The 17,667-nt window shown below is 45.2% G+C and overlaps 1 protein-coding gene across 1 annotated transcript in view; it reads left to right on the top strand.

Annotated features, from left to right (window-relative positions):
• NDUFS4 (NADH:ubiquinone oxidoreductase subunit S4) overlaps positions 1–17,667 on the top strand; it is a 106,645-nt gene that overhangs the window by 20,019 nt on the left and 68,959 nt on the right. Inside the window, exon 2 of the mRNA XM_033931489.1 lies at positions 4,656–4,734. Within this exon, the coding sequence (XP_033787380.1) occupies positions 4,656–4,734 (79 nt within the window). The remainder of the gene's footprint in view (positions 1–4,655; positions 4,735–17,667) is intronic.

Below are 17,667 nucleotides of genomic sequence, written 5' to 3'. Positions count from 1 at the left end.
AATTATTCTGTGGACCGGCATTGGTCCGTGGACTGGCGGTTGAGGAACACTGGGCTAAGTCGTGAGCCAGACCCCACCCATCTCTACCCAATCTCCACCCCAGACCCCGCCCCCATAATAGTACTAATTGCACCTTCCACGTCCCGTGCCTTATCTGGAAGTCTTCCTTCTGACGTTGCAACGTCAAAGAGAAGGCTTCCGGTTCATAGAAACATAGAAAAAGACGGCAGATAAGGGCCGCGGCCCATCTAGTCTGCCCACCCCAATGACCCTCCCCTATTTAACTCTGTGCAGAGATCCCATGTGACAATTCCATTTGTTCTTAAAATCAGGCACACTGCTTGCCTCGATCACCTGAAGTGGAAGTCTATTCCAGCGATCAACCACTCTTTCGGTGAAAAAGTATTTCCTGGTGTTGCCATGCAATTTCCCACCCCTGATTTTCCATGGATGTCCTCTTGTCGCCGTCGGACCTTTGAAAAAAAAGAAATCCTCTTCTACCTCGATACGGCCCGTGAGGTACTTGAACGTCTCGATCATATCTCCCCTCTCTCTGCATTCCTCGAGTGAGTATAGCCGCAATTTATCCAGCCGTTCCTCGTACGGGAGATCTTTGAGTCCCGAGACCATCCGGGTGGCCATTCGCTGGACTGACTCAAGTCTCAGTACATCCTTGCGGTAATGAGGCCTCCAGAATTGCACGCAATATTCCAGATGGGGCCTCACCATGGATCTATACAACGGCATAATGACTTGGCTTACGACTGACGAAACTCCTACGTATACATCCCATAATCTGCCTGGCCTTAGATGAAGCCCGCTCCACTTGATTGGCAGTCTTCATGTTTTCACTGATGATCACCCCTAAGTCCCGTTCTGCAACAGTCCTTGCTAGGATCTCGCCATTTAGGGTGTAAGTCTCGCATGGATTTTGACTGCCGAGGTGCATGACTTTGCGTTTCTTGGCATTAAAACTCAGTTGCCAGGTCCTAGATCATTGCTCCAATAGGAGTAGGTCATGTTTCATATTGTTCGTTGTGCTCTTGCTTGTTATATTCAGGCGCAGGATGCCCGTAGGAGCCACTGCCCGTGGCTTTGTGCACTGAATCAGTTAGGAAGAGAGAGCTGGCTCGAAGATAACTGCATCGATTGCACTGTGGACCGGCGGTTGAAGAACACTGTTTTGGGTCTGATGCACGTGCTGGCCCTGGGGACCGGCAGGAAATTTCTGTGGACCGGCATAGGTCCATGGACCGGTGGTTGAAGAACACTGATCTACAGTGTCAGATTCTGCAGATAGATCAAGGAGGATAAGGATGAAGTAGAGGCCTTTTGGATTTGGCCAGGAACAGGTCATTTGAGACTTTAGCAAGGGCAGTTTCCGTAGAATGGAGAGGACGAAAGCGTGATTGAAGGGGGTCAAGAATAGCTCAAGATGAAAGAAAATCAAGACAATGGTGCTGGACCTCACGTTCAAGTAGCTTAGATAGTTAAGGGAGATGGGGGCAATAATTAGAGGGGCAGGTAGGGTCCAGCGATGGTTTGAGGAATGGTGTAACTATGGCATGTTTGAAGGTATTGTGTACAGTCACAGTAGAGAACGATAGGTTGAGAATATGGCAGTTAACTTATTACAAGCTAGTGTTTGTTCTCACTGGAAGTTAAAAATTTTGGCCAATTCTTTTTGATTTTTGTTATCTTTATATTGGTCTTTTTGGGTTCTTTTAGAGGCCTATTTTAGATATAATGGGTGACAGTAGGAGAGATGGTGATCAGTAGACAGGTGGGGATGGGATTAGAGGAACAGGTAGTGTGTTTTAGAGCAGTGGTTCCCAACCCTGTCCTGGAGGACCACTAGGCCAGTCGGGTTTTCAGGATAGCCCTAATGAATATGCATGGAGCAGATTTGCATGCCTGGCACCTCCCATTATATGCAGATCTCTCTCATGCATATTCATTAGGGCTAGCCTGAAAACCCGACTGGCCTGGTGGCCTTCCAGGAGATGGTTGGGAACCACTGTTTTAGAGGAGGAGAAAAGATGTGCAGATTCTTCCTCTGATTTCTGAGAAGGAAGAAAAGGCGGCCATAATGGGGTGATTTATTATTTTTTTTTTATTTTTCGGGCAATTCTAAGCATAATAGCATGCAAATTATATGCATACTATTTCTGTGGAGAATGCATACTATTTCTGTGGAGAATCGCTAGTAAAGAGTGGAGGAATTGTGCAAGGCGCTTGCTCAGAAGATGGCAAGAGGGATTCCTACTCCCTCCCCCCACACTCCCTTCCCCCTCCCCCCACACTGGCCTTTTTCTTAAAGGTACGGGGGTTGTCAGGGGCAGGGGACCCAAGTGGTGGGAGTGAGTGGGCATCTCTCCTGCTGTCCTTTAATTTAAAGGGGTAGAGGGTGTCGGGGGATGCCAGCATTATTGGGGGCATCGAATTGCCCTGGAGGGGATCGGTGGGAGGAAGAAATCGGAAAGTAAGACTACGACAGCTCAAACCCTGCTGGAAAATTTTGCCTGCAAATGTGGTACAACGATGTTAGGGAATTGCCTGATGATGATGGAGAGTCACTTGGAGTGCTCCTTTAAATATTAATGAACCCATTTTACTACCATTTTAATATTAATGACCTTGTTATACTGTATTACATTTGCATGGTAGAGTCGGAGACTGCCAGGAAGCTCAGAAAAGACCACGGTGAGCCTTTCCGATAATCGGCCAGTAAAATACTGGCACGCTAAACCAGCTGGAACCGGTTTAGCGACCATTGTTAAGGGCATGGTAGGTTTTGAGAATCCAGCCCTCAGACCTTAAGTCTGCCCAGCAGTGGTTCTACTACAGTTGGTATGAAAGCCCACTCTAGCCCATTCTCATCTGTCTTACCTTATACGGGCCCCAGACTATAGAAGTCTGTCCAGCACAGGCTCATTTCTCTACTGCTGGACTTATCTAAGCACCACTCTCTCAGTTTATAAGCACCAGGTCTAGTATGGCCCCCATCCTGCGTGGGTTCCATTTCCATCTGCTGGAACAGTTTCCCTGTAGAGAATCCAAGATCTCCTTGTATAAGAAAGGTTCCAATAGTGAATACTTTGTTTATTCCACTCAATCTGTAATACCTTATAATCATTGTAAACCGCATAGAACTTCACGGTCCTGCGGTATATAAACTGTTATTATTATTATTATTACTTGCGAGAGCCACTATTTGAGAATTATGAATATAGGGCAGGGGGTCCTGTAGGCCACTTTTTTTAAGTAAAGTAGTAAAAATAACTTCAAAATAAACTTGGTATTCCACTCAATCTGTAATACCTTATAATCATTGTAAACTGCATAGAACTTTACGGTCTTGCGGTATATAAACTGTTATTATTATTATTATTATTACTTGCGAGAGCCACTGTTTGAGAATTATGAATATAGGGCAGGGAGTCCTGTAGGCCACTTTTTTTTTTTTAAGTAAAGTAGTAAAAATAACTTCAAAATAAACTTGGTTTGTAGGTTTTGGGGTGGTTGGTTTATTTTTTTTTTAACCTGATCCTTTATTGCAGTTCCATTCCAATAGTGGCAACAAAAACAAGAGGGCATTCAGAAAAATTGAAAAGAGACAGATTCAGAACAAATGCTAGGAAGTTCTTTACTCAGAGGGTGGTGGACACCTGGAATGCGCTTCCAGAGGAGGTGGTAAGGCAGAGTACGATTTTGGGTTTCAAAATGGGATTAGATGATTTCCTGAAGGAAAAGGGGATTGAAGGGTATAGTTAGAGGGTTACTATACAGGATATTAAATGATTAGGGAATAAAATGTTTTAGGTAAAAGATCACTTACAGGTCATGGACTTGGGGGGTGGGGGGGACGCCACGGGAGTAGACTGCTGGGCATGATGGATCCATGGTCTGACCCGGCAGAGGCGATGCTTATGTTCTTATGAGCCAACTTTTGGTTTTCCAGGATAGTAAAAGGAACTACAATAATTTGTTCCATCCATAGGGCAAAAAAGATAGTGGTTGGACTTAATCCTGCTCTGAACTGTGTATGTGTACATGCATCACCACTATTTTGATAGAGTTCATATGTGTTGAATTTTGTTACCCACAATCTCTAAGAGAACATTCTTGTAGTTTTTAAAAGGTAGCAGAATTAATTCATTTGAAGTGAAACCAGTTTTCAGCCACTGACTACCCAGTAAAAGGAAATTTGTTCAGTTTAATATCCTGTCATTAAACCTTATTCTCAACTGCAGCTTGCACCATGTGCTAAAAAAATTTTTCTTTCCATTGCCATTGTTTAGAGATCAGAATTCCAAAATAGTTGTAACAGTGTCGTGGAGTTTTGCCCATTTCTTCATGACAAGTCAGCTACTGTACATTCACATAGAGCAGTAGAGTCCTTGCCACTGGCAATCTGTGACAGAAAGCCCCTGGGCAGACATAAAGTGCAGCCTGTTGTGAACAGCTAAGTGAGAGTCTGCCAAGAACTCAGCAGACAGAACTAATTGGGAAGAGAGAGGATTCTGTGCCTTCATCGCTCCTATTTCATTTTTTAACAAGACGGATATTGTTAAAGTAACTTGTTTATGTAAGATTTGTCTGCCCTATTTTCTCATTGTATGAATCATTTTTTAACTTCATGTCGTGCACCGCAGGTCACTGAGCACTTTCACATGGCGGCTGGCACAAAACCAAATTCAAGACACACAGCTTATCACAGTGGATGAAAAACTGGTAAGGGTTTTCTGCTGCATACTGCTATGATACTGCCTTCAGGATTATTTTGGACAATAGGCATTCAGTATAGTATCTCGTGCTCTTCTAGGAAAGATGTTTGTTGCAAGGGCAAGAAAGGAATCTCCCATACCTAAAAAAGAAAGAGAAATGTGAAAACATTACTTCGTTGAAAGATGATCTTTTACATGTAGAGGAAATGTCATAATATTTAGATTAAAATATAAATATTGAATGATGAAAGTTGATATTGTAATATTTTCTTCCTCACGATACATGCGAAAATTAATTTGTATAGGAAGACCTAGCAGGTTCGACACTTTTCTTTACTGTGTTTGTAACAGTTTGGATGCTCTGTTGGTCAGAAGAGGGTAACTTTTAAAATGTGTGCCTTCATCTCTCTGTCTTTTTTTTAATACAAAATATCTAACAATTTTATGAATATAATACAAGATAACCTCCAGTTAGAAAAATACATGGCATTCTTCTGCTAATCAGTAACAGATTATAAATTTGGCAATCATCTCTCATAGATTTCAGTAATGTGTGGTCTGTTACTTTAGATGCAACCTGATATTTATGCTTACTTTGTATAAAATATCATTTTTGTAAAGCGTCCAAGACTTCTTGGGAACAGTTCATAACAGATGCATGTTTTTTCACTAATATTTCACCTCATAAGTCTTAAAATGTTCTGCACATACTCTGTTTTTCATATTCTGACTAATTGCAGAGAGATTTAAACCTAGACTAACCAAATAATAAATCTAATATACACCTGGAAGGTCTTATTTATACCTGTTTCATGTCCATAATTTTGTTATGTACCTACCATTTTACTACCAGAAAATTATAGATTACTGTATACTCGAATATAAACCGAGATTTTTTTGGCCCAAAAAAGGCCCAAAAATTAGGATCCAGGTTTATATTTGAGCCTCACCTGACCACTGGTGCGTCTATCCTCTTCCTCCTCCACTCAACCCCCAATGACCACCAGGGTTGTCATATGCTGCCTCCTCCCCCCCCCCCCCCAATGAATACCAGCGCCGCTGTCCATTATAGAGGCCCCTCCCCAATGAGTATAGCACTGCTATCCTACTTATCCACTCCCTCTCTAGCCAGCTGCTTACCAGTTGGTGCAGAAGAAAGCTGCTGCTATGACACAGAAGAAAGCTGTGACCGCTGATGACGTACACAGATCTGGTTCGGCTCTTGAGCATTTGCGCATGCTCAAGACCTACCGGCTCCTTCCCTCTCTGAGAATCTCGTAAAAAGCGGGAGCCGGCAAGCCTTGAGCATGCGCAAGTGCTCAAGGCCGCACACCTGATGTGCATACATTGTCGGCGGTTGTGGTTCTGGAGGTTTGTTCTTGGAGTCCCATGTGCCACTTTTAAACAAACTACAGAATTAAAAAGAGGGAAGCCTTCAATTATTTGTTGGTTGTATTGACGAACCTCTTCTTTTCTCCCTTCTGTGCAACAGGTGAGCCAGTGTGGGGGGGATAGTTTTCTTTTCAAGTCCACCATGTGTGTTCGGCAGCCACATGCTTAAAATGGATCGTTCCTGCCAGTACCGGGCCTATGGAAAAGAGGCATTGAAATGCTGAGAGTGCAGGTTCTGTGGGGATCCAAAAGTGTCAAGAGGGGTTAGCAACTAAGATGAGTTCTCGAGAAGCAGAGACTGGGACCCCTCGTCTTGATTCGGGCAATGTGGGAATGGGTACAAAGCTACACTAATTTTAAGAAATAAAGTTCTATTTCAGATGTTTGTGATTTTGAAGGCAAGGAATACAGTAATACAGAACAATATAAAACAGGAGAAACTAGATTTTTTTGGGGAGGGGAAGTTGTACTGTACATTATCCCAGGACAAGCAGGCAGCATATTCCCACACATGGGTGACGTCACCGACGGAGCCCCGCAGCGGACAGCCTCGAAAGCAAACTTGCTTGAAGATCTCGAACTTTCGAGTGCTGCACCGCGCCTGCGCGCGTGCCTTCCCGCCCGAACTAGGGGGCGCATCTCCTGAGAGGATCCTCAGTTCGTTTATTTCCGCGGAGACAAGAAGACACGTTTTCTTTCTCTGCAGCATTGCCTTCTCATCACCGCGGCTGTTTCTTTAATTTTAAGTCGGTCGCTGTGTACATTTATTCTTTTTATTTTCTTTTTACTTATAAAAAAAAAAAAAAAAAAAGTTATTCTTTTTCTCCTTTCAGTTCGGCCGTCGAGCTTTGGGCCTAGGCCTAGGCTCCTTCGTTCGACACGGACTTTATTTTTTCCATGTCCCGGCCTCTTACCGGGTTTAAACGCTGTCGACAGTGTAATCGGGTGATTTCGGTCACCGATCCCCACTGCCGTTGTTTACAGTGCCTGGGTTCCTCTCATTCCCCAGAAGATTGTCATCGCTGCTTTACCCTCACTCCACGAGCTTTTCGGCGGCGTTGTGCTCAATTTTTCCAACTTTTTGGTATGGAGCAATCTTCGGAGCCGGCCTCGACCGTGGCGGCTGCACCGGTCTCGAAGGCCTCGACTCCGACGACTTCGACGCCTGTGGTCTCGAAGGCCTCGACCCAGACTCCGGCTGGAGTTTCGGTCTCGAAGGCCTCGACCTCTTCTCCTTCGTTGACTTCGAAGACGACGACTTCCACGAAGCCTTCTACGGGGGGTAAGTCTCCGAGTTCTCTTTCAGGTGCCGTATCCAAGAAGCCACCAGAGTCCTCGGCGCGACCACTTTCAAAGCGTACCTCCAAGATAAGGGAATACTCACCTTCGAGGTCGCCCTCTTCGGAGCGTACTGCTGCACATACGAGGTCAGAACCTTCTGTCTCGGTGCCGATGCTGGAGGACATGTTAAAATCTATCCTCACCTCTCAAATTACTTCCTTAGTGGCTCAACTGGTCCCGTCCTCGACCTTGCCTCGAGTTGACCAGCCTGTGACTCAACCGGAGCTTCCAGTCTCTCGAAGCCGATCCCGGACACCGAAAAACATTTCTTCATCGGAGTCGTCTCCGGGCTCACCTCCTCCGAAGCATCGGTCGAAACATTCGAGACATGGGACCTCCAAGCTTCGGAGGGAATCTTCGCCGTTGGATACCGAAGCTTCTTTGTCTCGTTCTTCGAAGACGAAGCAGGGTTCTCGACATCGAGCCTCCACTCGAAGCCCTTCTCGATCCAGAACCCCATCGAAGCCAGTCCGTCGGGACAGTTCTCCACATACCTCGACTCAGTCTGTGCCTCGTACACCGGGTACTTCTCCATCCAGGGGTCTGAAGAGAAAACATTCTCTTACTCCACTTCACAGTACAGCTTCTTCTCCTACTGTGCGTATGGAATCAGACATTTCCACATACTCTAGAGAGGATTCTCCATCCTACTCAGTACAACACAAATCTCGCAGTGGCTCTCCTGAAGAATCATCTGACCCAAAATCAGTTTCTTTTGCCAAATTTATCTTTGATATGGGCCAGGCCCTCAAGCTGGACCTTCATTCAGACTCTAAATATACTCCTGAGTACTTGGCGGATATGGAGCTTCCCCATCCTCCTAAAGAGTCACTCAGATTGCCTATGACTCCTGTTCTCCAGCAGACCTTCACTCGCAATATGGAGACTCCTTATTCTATCACTGCCATCCCATCTAAATTGGAATCTCGTTACAGGACGGTTCCATCTAAAGGCTATGAAAAGTCTCAACTCTCTCATCAATCTCTGGTAGTAGAGTCATCATTGAAAAAAGCACATCCCTCCAAAATTTATGCTTCTGTCCCTCCTGGTAGGGAAGGCCGTACCATGGATAAATTTGGGCGACGTTTATACCAAAATTCTATGATGGCAAACAGAGTTTTGAATTATAATTACATTTTTACGTCCTATTTCAATCACTTTTTAAAGATTTTGTCTTCCTTTTACCCAGACATCTCTACTAATCGTCTTTCAGAATTTAAAAATATCCTTAAGACTCTTTCACAATTGAGACTTTTCATGCTACAAGCCTCTTATGATGCCTTTGAACTCTCGTCTAGAGTCTCAGCATTTGCAGTAGCCATGCGTAGATTAGCATGGTTGAGGATAGTGGACATGGATCCTAACCTTCAGGATAGATTAGCTAATCTTCCTTGTCAAGGGAATGAATTATTCGATGACTCTATTGAGGCAGCTACAAAGCGTCTTTCAGAACATGAGCGCTCTTTTGCTTCCCTCATCCGTCCAAAACCTAAACCTGCACCAACTAGAGGTTTCAAACAAACTCCACGTCGCTATCCACTGAAAACAACTCCTGCTTTTTCTAGACCTCCTGCTCGTCGTCCTCCTCCTCAACAACGACAACAAAAATCTCAGACTCCTGCTAACACTAAGCCTGCTCAGTCTTTTTGACAATCTCAACTTGAGCATTCAAATTTCTCTATTTCCAAATTCTCCCCTCCCCATAGGGGGTCGCCTGTCCACATTTTATCACCAATGGGAGCTCATAACATCAGATCTCTGGGTCCTTACCATCATACGAGAGGGATACTCTCTTCGACTCCTTCAGGTGCCTCCAGATCGCCATCCAAGAGAGTGTCTTTCAAACCAGTCGCATCTTCCTCTTCTTCTCCAAGAAGCTCGAGCTCTTCTTTCTCTTCGAGCAGTAGAGGAAGTCCCTCTATCTCAAAGGAACTCGGGATTCTACTCCCGTTATTTTCTAGTTCCCAAAAAGACGGGGGATTTGCGACCGATTTTGGATCTCAGAGCTCTCAACAAATATCTAGTCAAAGAGAAATTTCGAATGCTCACTCTGCCAACTCTGTATTCTTTGATGGATCAAGGGGATTGGATGTGCTCCCTCGATCTCAAAGAGGCCTATACTCATATCCCTATTCATCCAACATTTCGCAAGTACCTCAGATTCCAAGTGGGAAATCTTCATCTTCAATACAGAGTTCTCCCCTTCGGACTGGCTTCTTCCCCCAGGGTTTTCACAAAATGCCTTGTGGTTGTAGCTGCAGCTCTTCGCAACCAGGGTCTCCAAGTATTCCCATACCTAGACGACTGGCTCATCAAAGCTCCCTCTCTTACAGGGGTTATTGTAGCGACCCAACAGACTATTCTTTTTCTACAAAGTCTGGGATTTCACATCAATTTTCCCAAATCTCAACTGACTCCTTCTCAGTCTCTCCAGTTCATAGGAGCAACTCTGGACACTATCAATCTGAGAGCATACCTTCCGCAACCACGTCAGGATGCACTCATTCAAATTTCTCAACAATTTTTCCAACTTCCCACTGTTCCAGCAAGAAAAATGATGATTCTGCTCGGTCACATGGCCTCTACAGTTCATGTGGTTCCTTTTGCCAGGCTTCATCTTCGCATTCCTCAATGGACACTGGCATCGCAATGGCAACAATCAGTGGATCCACCAACTCGACTGATTTCCATCACTCCTTCTTTAAAGAAGTCTCTCCGTTGGTGGATGCTCTCTTTGAATCTTTCAAAAGGTTTACTGTTTTACCCTCTTCCTCATCAAAAGGTCCTCACAACCGACTCGTCAATGTACGCATGGGGAGCCCATGTGGACGGTCTTTGCACTCAGGGGCTCTGGAACCAAGCAGACCGGAGGTGTTCTATAAATCTGTTGGAACTCAGAGCGATATTCTATGCTCTCAAAGCTTTTCAACATCTACTTCACGACATGGTGATTCTAGTACGTACGGACAATCAAGTAGCCATGTATTATGTAAACAAACAGGGAGGGACAGGATCTCATTCCCTTTGTCAAGAGGCTCTGAAACTGTGGCAGTGGGCGATTCCCCGCAACATCTTCCTCAGAGCAGTTTACATTCAAGGTCAACACAACTGTTTGGCGGACAAATTGAGTCGTCTTCTACAACCTCACGAATGGACACTCAATTCTCCTACTCTTCGCCAAATCTTTGCCCGTTGGGGTACTCCGCAGATAGACCTGTTTGCGTCACCTCTCAACTTCAAACTGCCTCAATTTTGCTCCCGCATCTACACTCCTCAACGTCTCGAAGCGGATGCGTTTCTCCTGGACTGGAGGAATCAGTTCCTTTATGCTTTTCCTCCGTTTCCTCTAATTCTCAAGACTCTGGTCAAGTTGAAATCAGACCATGCCACCATGATTCTGATAGCTCCTCGATGGCCCAGGCAACCTTGGTTCTCCCTTCTACTTCAACTCAGCACCAGGGAGCCTCTACTTCTACCAATTTTTCCTTCTCTTCTCACGCAGAATCAAGGAGCTTTGCTTCATCCCAATCTACAGTCTCTACATTTGACAGCTTGGTACCTTTCTCTTTAACAGACTTTTCTCAATTCTCTCCGTCTGTTCAAGAGATTTTACTTGCTTCCAGAAAACCATCCACTAGACAATGTTATGGTCAAAAGTGGACCAGATTCTCGGCTTGGTGTTCTACTCATAATCTACCTCCCAAAGCTGCTTCATTAACATCAGTTCTGGACTACTTACTTCATTTATCACAATCTGGCCTTCAGACTACATCTATCCGAGTCCACCTTAGTGCTATTGCTGCTTTTCATCAGCCTTTGGATGGAATATCCCTTTCTGCACATCCTATGATTTCTCGTTTTATGAAAGGCCTCCTCAATATCCATCCTCCTCGTAAACCACCTCCTGTGGTTTGGGATCTCAACGTTGTTTTAGCTCAACTTATGAAACCTCCTTTTGAACCACTTGACAAAGCTCATCTTAAGTATCTCACTTGGAAAGCTGTGTTCCTCATCGCTCTCACTTCTGCTCGTCGTGTCAGTGAGTTACAAGCGCTAGTAGCTGATCCACCTTTCACAGTTTTTCACCATGACAAGGTTGTTCTACGTACTCACCCTAAATTCTTGCCTAAAGTCGTTTCAGAATTTCACATCAATCAGTCCATTGTTCTACCTGTATTTTTTCCAAAGCCTCATTCTCACCCAGGAGAGGCGGCTCTTCATACCTTGGACTGTAAACGTGCTTTGGCTTTTTACCTGCAACGCACTCAACTTCACAGAACATCTCCTCAACTTTTCATATCCTTTGATCCAAACAGGTTGGGTCGTCCTATATCGAAGCGTACCATCTCCAACTGGATGGCTGCGTGTATTTCTTTTTGTTATGCTCAGGCTGGTCTTCCTCTTCAAGGTCGAGTGACGGGCCATAAAGTTAGAGCTATGGCGGCATCTGTAGCTTTCCTCCGATCAACTCCTATTGAGGAAATCTGCAAGGCTGCCACTTGGTCCTCGGTTCATACTTTCACCTCTCATTATTGTCTGGATACTTTATCCAGGAGGGATGGCCAATTTGGCCAATCTGTTTTGCAAAATCTTTTTTCATAAATCGCCAACTCCCTCCATCCCCCTTTTCCTTAGCTTGGAGGTCACCCATGTGTGGGAATATGCTGCCTGCTTGTCCTGGGATAAAGCACAGTTACTTACCGTAACAGTTGTTATCCAGGGACAGCAGGCAGATATTCCCACAACCCTCCCACCTCCCCTGGTTGGCTTCTTGGCTAGGTATCTGAACTGAGGATCCTCTCAGGAGATGCGCCCCCTAGTTCGGGCGGGAAGGCACGCGCGCAGGCGCGGTGCAGCACTCGAAAGTTCGAGATCTTCAAGCAAGTTTGCTTTCGAGGCTGTCCGCTGCGGGGCTCCGTCGGTGACGTCACCCATGTGTGGGAATATCTGCCTGCTGTCCCTGGATAACAACTGTTACGGTAAGTAACTGTGCTTTTCAGGATCATAGAGTTCATGATGCAAATTGTGATCTTAAAGCAAGATATTAACATTCTGGGGTCCTTTTACTAAGGCGCACTACCCTTTAGCGCGCGCTGAATGCTAACGCATCCATTATAGTCTATGGATGTGTTAGCGTTTAGTGCACGCTAAAACGGCTAGTATGCCTTAGTAAAAGGACCCCTCTGTGAGGTACAAAAATGTAAAAGTCACTGAGATAAAAAGAGAATGCTATAGCTATATTGTACTGCCTGTTCTTGATTTAAATGTCGTCTATTGTTTAAATTGGGGGAGAAAAAAAAAAGGAAAAAATGAGAGAGACATTGAGAAATTGGCTAGTACTCAGTCATGGAAAGTAAAGATTATTCAGACTAGCCTATAGTGTTTTGCATGAAGATTTTGTGTTTTTGGCCTTCTTACTTTAAGAATAGTCTTGAATAAATTGGGTTTTTGCACTAATAAAAATATTTAAAAGTTCAAAAAATTTTATTAAATCTTATGACAAGTTGTCTAGTCTTTGTAGACTCTCACCAGGATCACCCAAATTTCTAATCTTGGTTTATATTCAAGTCAACCTTTTTTCCTCCTTTTTTTTTGGGGGGGAAGGTCACCTTGGTTTATATTTAGATAGGTTTATATTCGAGTATGTACGGTATGTGAATTTGGTTCAGACAGTTCTAGTAGATAATATAGCCACTGTTAGGTAGGCATAAGGCTTGAATCCTAGTTGTTAACATAAGTCTTTCCTATGCCACCTGTGGACATGCAGGTGCTAAATCAAGGGGAGATTCCCCTTCAAAATGCATCTGCTCCACAGAGGAGCCTGTCTTCAGGCCAGCAGGACCAGTCGGAGAAGGACTGGCGGTCAGACTCCATGCCTTTAATATCCTAGGGTGAGGGGTCGCTTCTAGAAGATGCAGGGTTCCTTACAGGGACCGGAAGTCAAGAAGCAGTAGTTGCCCTTGACCACGGGGAGGACCCATCAGTACGTTTTTTTAAGTTGACAACTGTGTTGCACATTTATTACAGACTCTCTGCGGAAGTTGAAACTGGAACAGCAACCATCGACATCACAGTGCACAGTCATGAGTGGCACAGTTTCTCAGACCACTTTTTTCCCTGTGCATCCAAACATTACTTCAATGGTTATAGAGCAGTGGGACACCCTGGAGAGTTCCTTTGGGGGGGGGGGGGCTAAGACTATGTCTAGGCTATACCCCATGACTTCTGCTAAATCAAGGGGAGATTCCCCTTCAAAATGCATCTGCTCCACAGAGGAGCCTGTCTTCGGGCCAGCAGGACCAGTCGGAGAAGGACTGGCGGTCAGACTCCATGCCTTTAATATCCTAGGATGAGGGGTCGCTTCTAGAAGATGCAGGGTTCCGGAAGTAAAGAAGCAGTAGTTGCCCTTGACCACTGGGAGGACCCATCAGTACGCTTTTTTAAGTTGACAACTGTGTTGCACATTTATTACAGACTCTCTGCGGAAGTTGAAACTGTAACAGCAACCATCGACATCACAGTGCACAGTCATGAGTGGCACAGTTTCTCAGACCACTTTTTTCCCTATGCATCCAAACATTACTTCAATGGTTTTAGAGCAGTGGGAAACCCTGGAGAGTTCCTTGGGGGGGGGGGGGCTAAGACTATGTCTAGGCTATACCCCATGACTTCTGAATTTCAGACAAAAGTAAATTCCACAGTGGCTCAGGTTACTAAGTGTACCTCCTTACCTACTGAAACAGAAACATGATGGCAGATAAAGGCCAAATGGCCCATCTAGTCTGCCCTTCTGCAGTAACCATTATCTCTTTCTCTCTCTCCAAGAGATCCTGTGTGCCTATCCCAGGCCCTTTTTAATTCAGACACAGTCTCTGGAGATTCAGCTTCCAAAGTTTCTTTGAGCAGACTTCCCTGGACATCTTATACCTGGACTTCAGTAAAGCATTCGATAGCGTACCACACCACAGGTTGCTGAGCAAGATGAGTTCTATAGGATTGGGCGTCACATTGACGAAATGAATTGGGAACTGGCTTGGAGATAGGCTTCAGAGGGTAGTGGTGAACGGCACCCCCTCCAAAATGACGGAGGTAATCAGTGGAGTGCCGCAGGGCTCGGTCCTGTGCCCGATCCTATTCAATATCTTTATAAGAGACTTGGCAGAAGGGCTGCAAGGTAAAATAACATTATTCGCCGATGACGCCAAACTAAGCAATGTAGTGGGCAAAAGCACAACAAACATAAATTTAATGTCGGACAACATGATGCACGACCTACTCCTACTAGAACGCTGGTCTAGGTCCTGGCAACTCAGCTTCAATGCCAAAAAATGCAAAGTCATGCACCTGGCCAGCCAAAATCCAAGACTTACACCCTTAATGGCGAGATCCTAACAAGAACTGAAGCAGAACGAGACTTGGGGGTGATCGTCAGTGAGAACATGAAGACTGCCAATCAAGTGGAGCAAGCTTCATCCAAGGCAAGGCAAATCATAGGTTGCATACGCAGGAGTTTCGTCAGCCATAAGCCTGAAGTCATTATGCCATTGTATAGATCCATGGTGAGGCCCCACCTGGAATACTGTGTGCAATTCTGGAGGCCGCATTACCGTAAGGATGTGCTGAGACTGGAGTCGGTCCAGAGAATGGCCACTCGGATGGTCTCGGGACTCAAGGATCTCCCGTACGAGGAACGGCTGGATAAGTTGCAGCTGTACTCACTCGAGGAACGCAGAGAGAGGGGTGACATGATCGAGACATTCAAGTATCTCACGGGCCGCATCGAGGTGGAAGAAGATATCTTCTTTTTCAAGGGTCCCCCTCCCTTGGTAGCCACTGGAGCCGTGAGGCTACTCCTCCTTACCTACCCTGCCTGCAGCACAGAGCCGAATGGAAGTCTTCCCGACGTCAGCGCTGACATCGGAGGGAGGGAGGGCTTTGTTTAAGCCCTCCCTCCTCTTTGACGTCAGCGCTGACGTCGGGAAGACTTCCGTTCGGCTCTGTGCTGCAAGCAGAGCAGGTAGGGAGAAAAGCTGCGCGACTTGGTACATCCAGCCCCGCAGGAACCCCGCGACCCTCGGAGGCGTCCCCACGGGATCCCTGCGATCCTAGGGGGCGTCCCCACGGGATTCCTGCGACCCTAGGGGGCGTCCCCACGGGATCCCCGTGACCCGAAGGGGGAACCCGCGGGATTCCCGTCATACCCGTTCCCGTGCAGCTCTCTAGTCTGAATTCAAAAGGGCCTGGAATAGGCACATGAAATTTCTCAGAGAGAGAAAGAGATAATAGTTACTGCGGATGGGCAGACTAGATGGGCCATTTAGCCTTTATCTGCCATCATGTTTCTATGGCTGATCTGTGGACTGACAAAAATGCCTTCCTTAATCTTGGTATCAGTTATTCTTGGAAACACATCTTAGATTAAAAAAAAAATTGTAAAAATATGCTTTGTTATTAAAACAGTACGTGATACATAATTTTAAATGTGATTTTCGTGATCAGCAGCCAAAATCAGTAAGATACACTCGAAAGTATTGAAGAAGCAAAAACTTTGTTGTCCAGTGATTGTAGCCCATGGAAAAATTGGAGGGGGGGTCTAAAATTGTATGTTTCGAGCATTTCTGGGGCTGGATTTAGGGTCACAATAAAAGAAGACCCAAATTTCCACAGGAAAAGAAGGGTAATTGCAAATAAATGAAACTATGAAAACACAATGAGGGGCACAATCGAAAGGGACGTCTAAATCCATTTACGTCCATCTCGCAAATCGTCCAAAGTTAAAAAGAGCCTAAGACACATTTTTCGAAAGATACGTCCAACTTTTTTTTCGTTTTGAAAATCGTCTAATTATACGTCCTGCCGATCTGATCGTCCAAGCCGCTAAATCGTCCATCTTTATACCACATTTCCGTCCAACTTTCTGTCCAAGTTCAAAACGCCTAGAAAAAGCCCTGTTGGATGTGGGAGGGATCTGCAAAGTGATGGACTGCACACCCAGACATGCCACCTAAATAGTGGGGTACCTTAAAGGGCACTGCTGTGAACTTCACAAAAAGGGTGCCATGGCTTCTCATTGCTACAGCTCCCTTATAGGTGATCGTGAGCCCCCCAAATCCACCTCCAAAATCCCCTAGACCAGTGCTCTTCAACCTTTTTACACCTATGGACCGGCGGAAATAAAATAGTTATTTTGTGGACGGGCAAGCTACTAACATAAGAACATAAGCAGTGCCTCCGCCGGGTCAGACCATAGGTCCATCATGCCCAGCAGTCCGCTCCCGCGGCGGCCCAAACAGGTCACCTGTCTGAATCACCAGAAGACTAAAATTTAAACCCATCGCCGCCCCGTCCCCGCGAGCTCGGTCCCACAAAACATCTGATCCCATCCGCAGAAGCCTCAAATAGTTATGATTTTATATTGAACATATTTTATTAAAGTATAAAAAGAAACAATATTCTATACAATTGTCATTTTATAAATACAAATAATACAGGGCAAAGAACAACAAAACCCCTGTCTCCCCTCACCTTCACATATATCCCCTCTACTATCAAGAAAACTGAATAAGCCAAATTATTACAGAATGCTACACAAATATCATGTAACAGAATACCACAGTCACACATGGCAGGAATAGTGTTAGGGGAATGGAACTAGGGCAACTGCCCCCTGGTCAGAGAGAGCCCTAAGCCAGCTGGAAGCTAAAGAAGCCTTGCCTGGGCTTTGCACTCCCCAGTTATGTCTAGCAAGATACATATTTCAAATCTGATATATTCTAATCACAAGATAGAAATAAAATTATTTTTTTCTACCTTTTGTCGTTTCTGATTTCATTTTGTTTTCACTCTTTTCCATCCAGCGTCTTCCCTCTGTCACTTCAGTCCAGCATCTGCCCCTTCCATTCACTGTCTGTCTTCCCCTGCCATCTCTCCTCCTGCCCCTTACTCCTCTAATTTGGTCTGGCATCTATCATCTTCCTTATTTTCCGCTCATGGTCTGGCATCTCTCTCCTTCCCTCCCCCCTTTGTTTTTTAGCATCTCTCTCTTCTCATTTCCTCCACTCAGATCTGATATCGTTCTCTCCTCTCTCTTTCCTTTCCTTCTCTGGTCTTCCTTCTCTATTTTCTGCCTCCATCTAAATTAAATTCTTTCTTACTATTTAGTCCTGTTTTCCTCTTTTCACTATCTACCCACAGCTTGTCACCCCTT

Source organism: Geotrypetes seraphini, chromosome 1 (assembly GCF_902459505.1).
Source record: "Geotrypetes seraphini chromosome 1, aGeoSer1.1, whole genome shotgun sequence".
NCBI lineage: Eukaryota > Metazoa > Chordata > Amphibia > Gymnophiona > Dermophiidae > Geotrypetes > Geotrypetes seraphini.
Note: the sequence above shows the minus strand (reverse complement) of the source record. Positions and strands in the feature narration are given on the sequence as shown.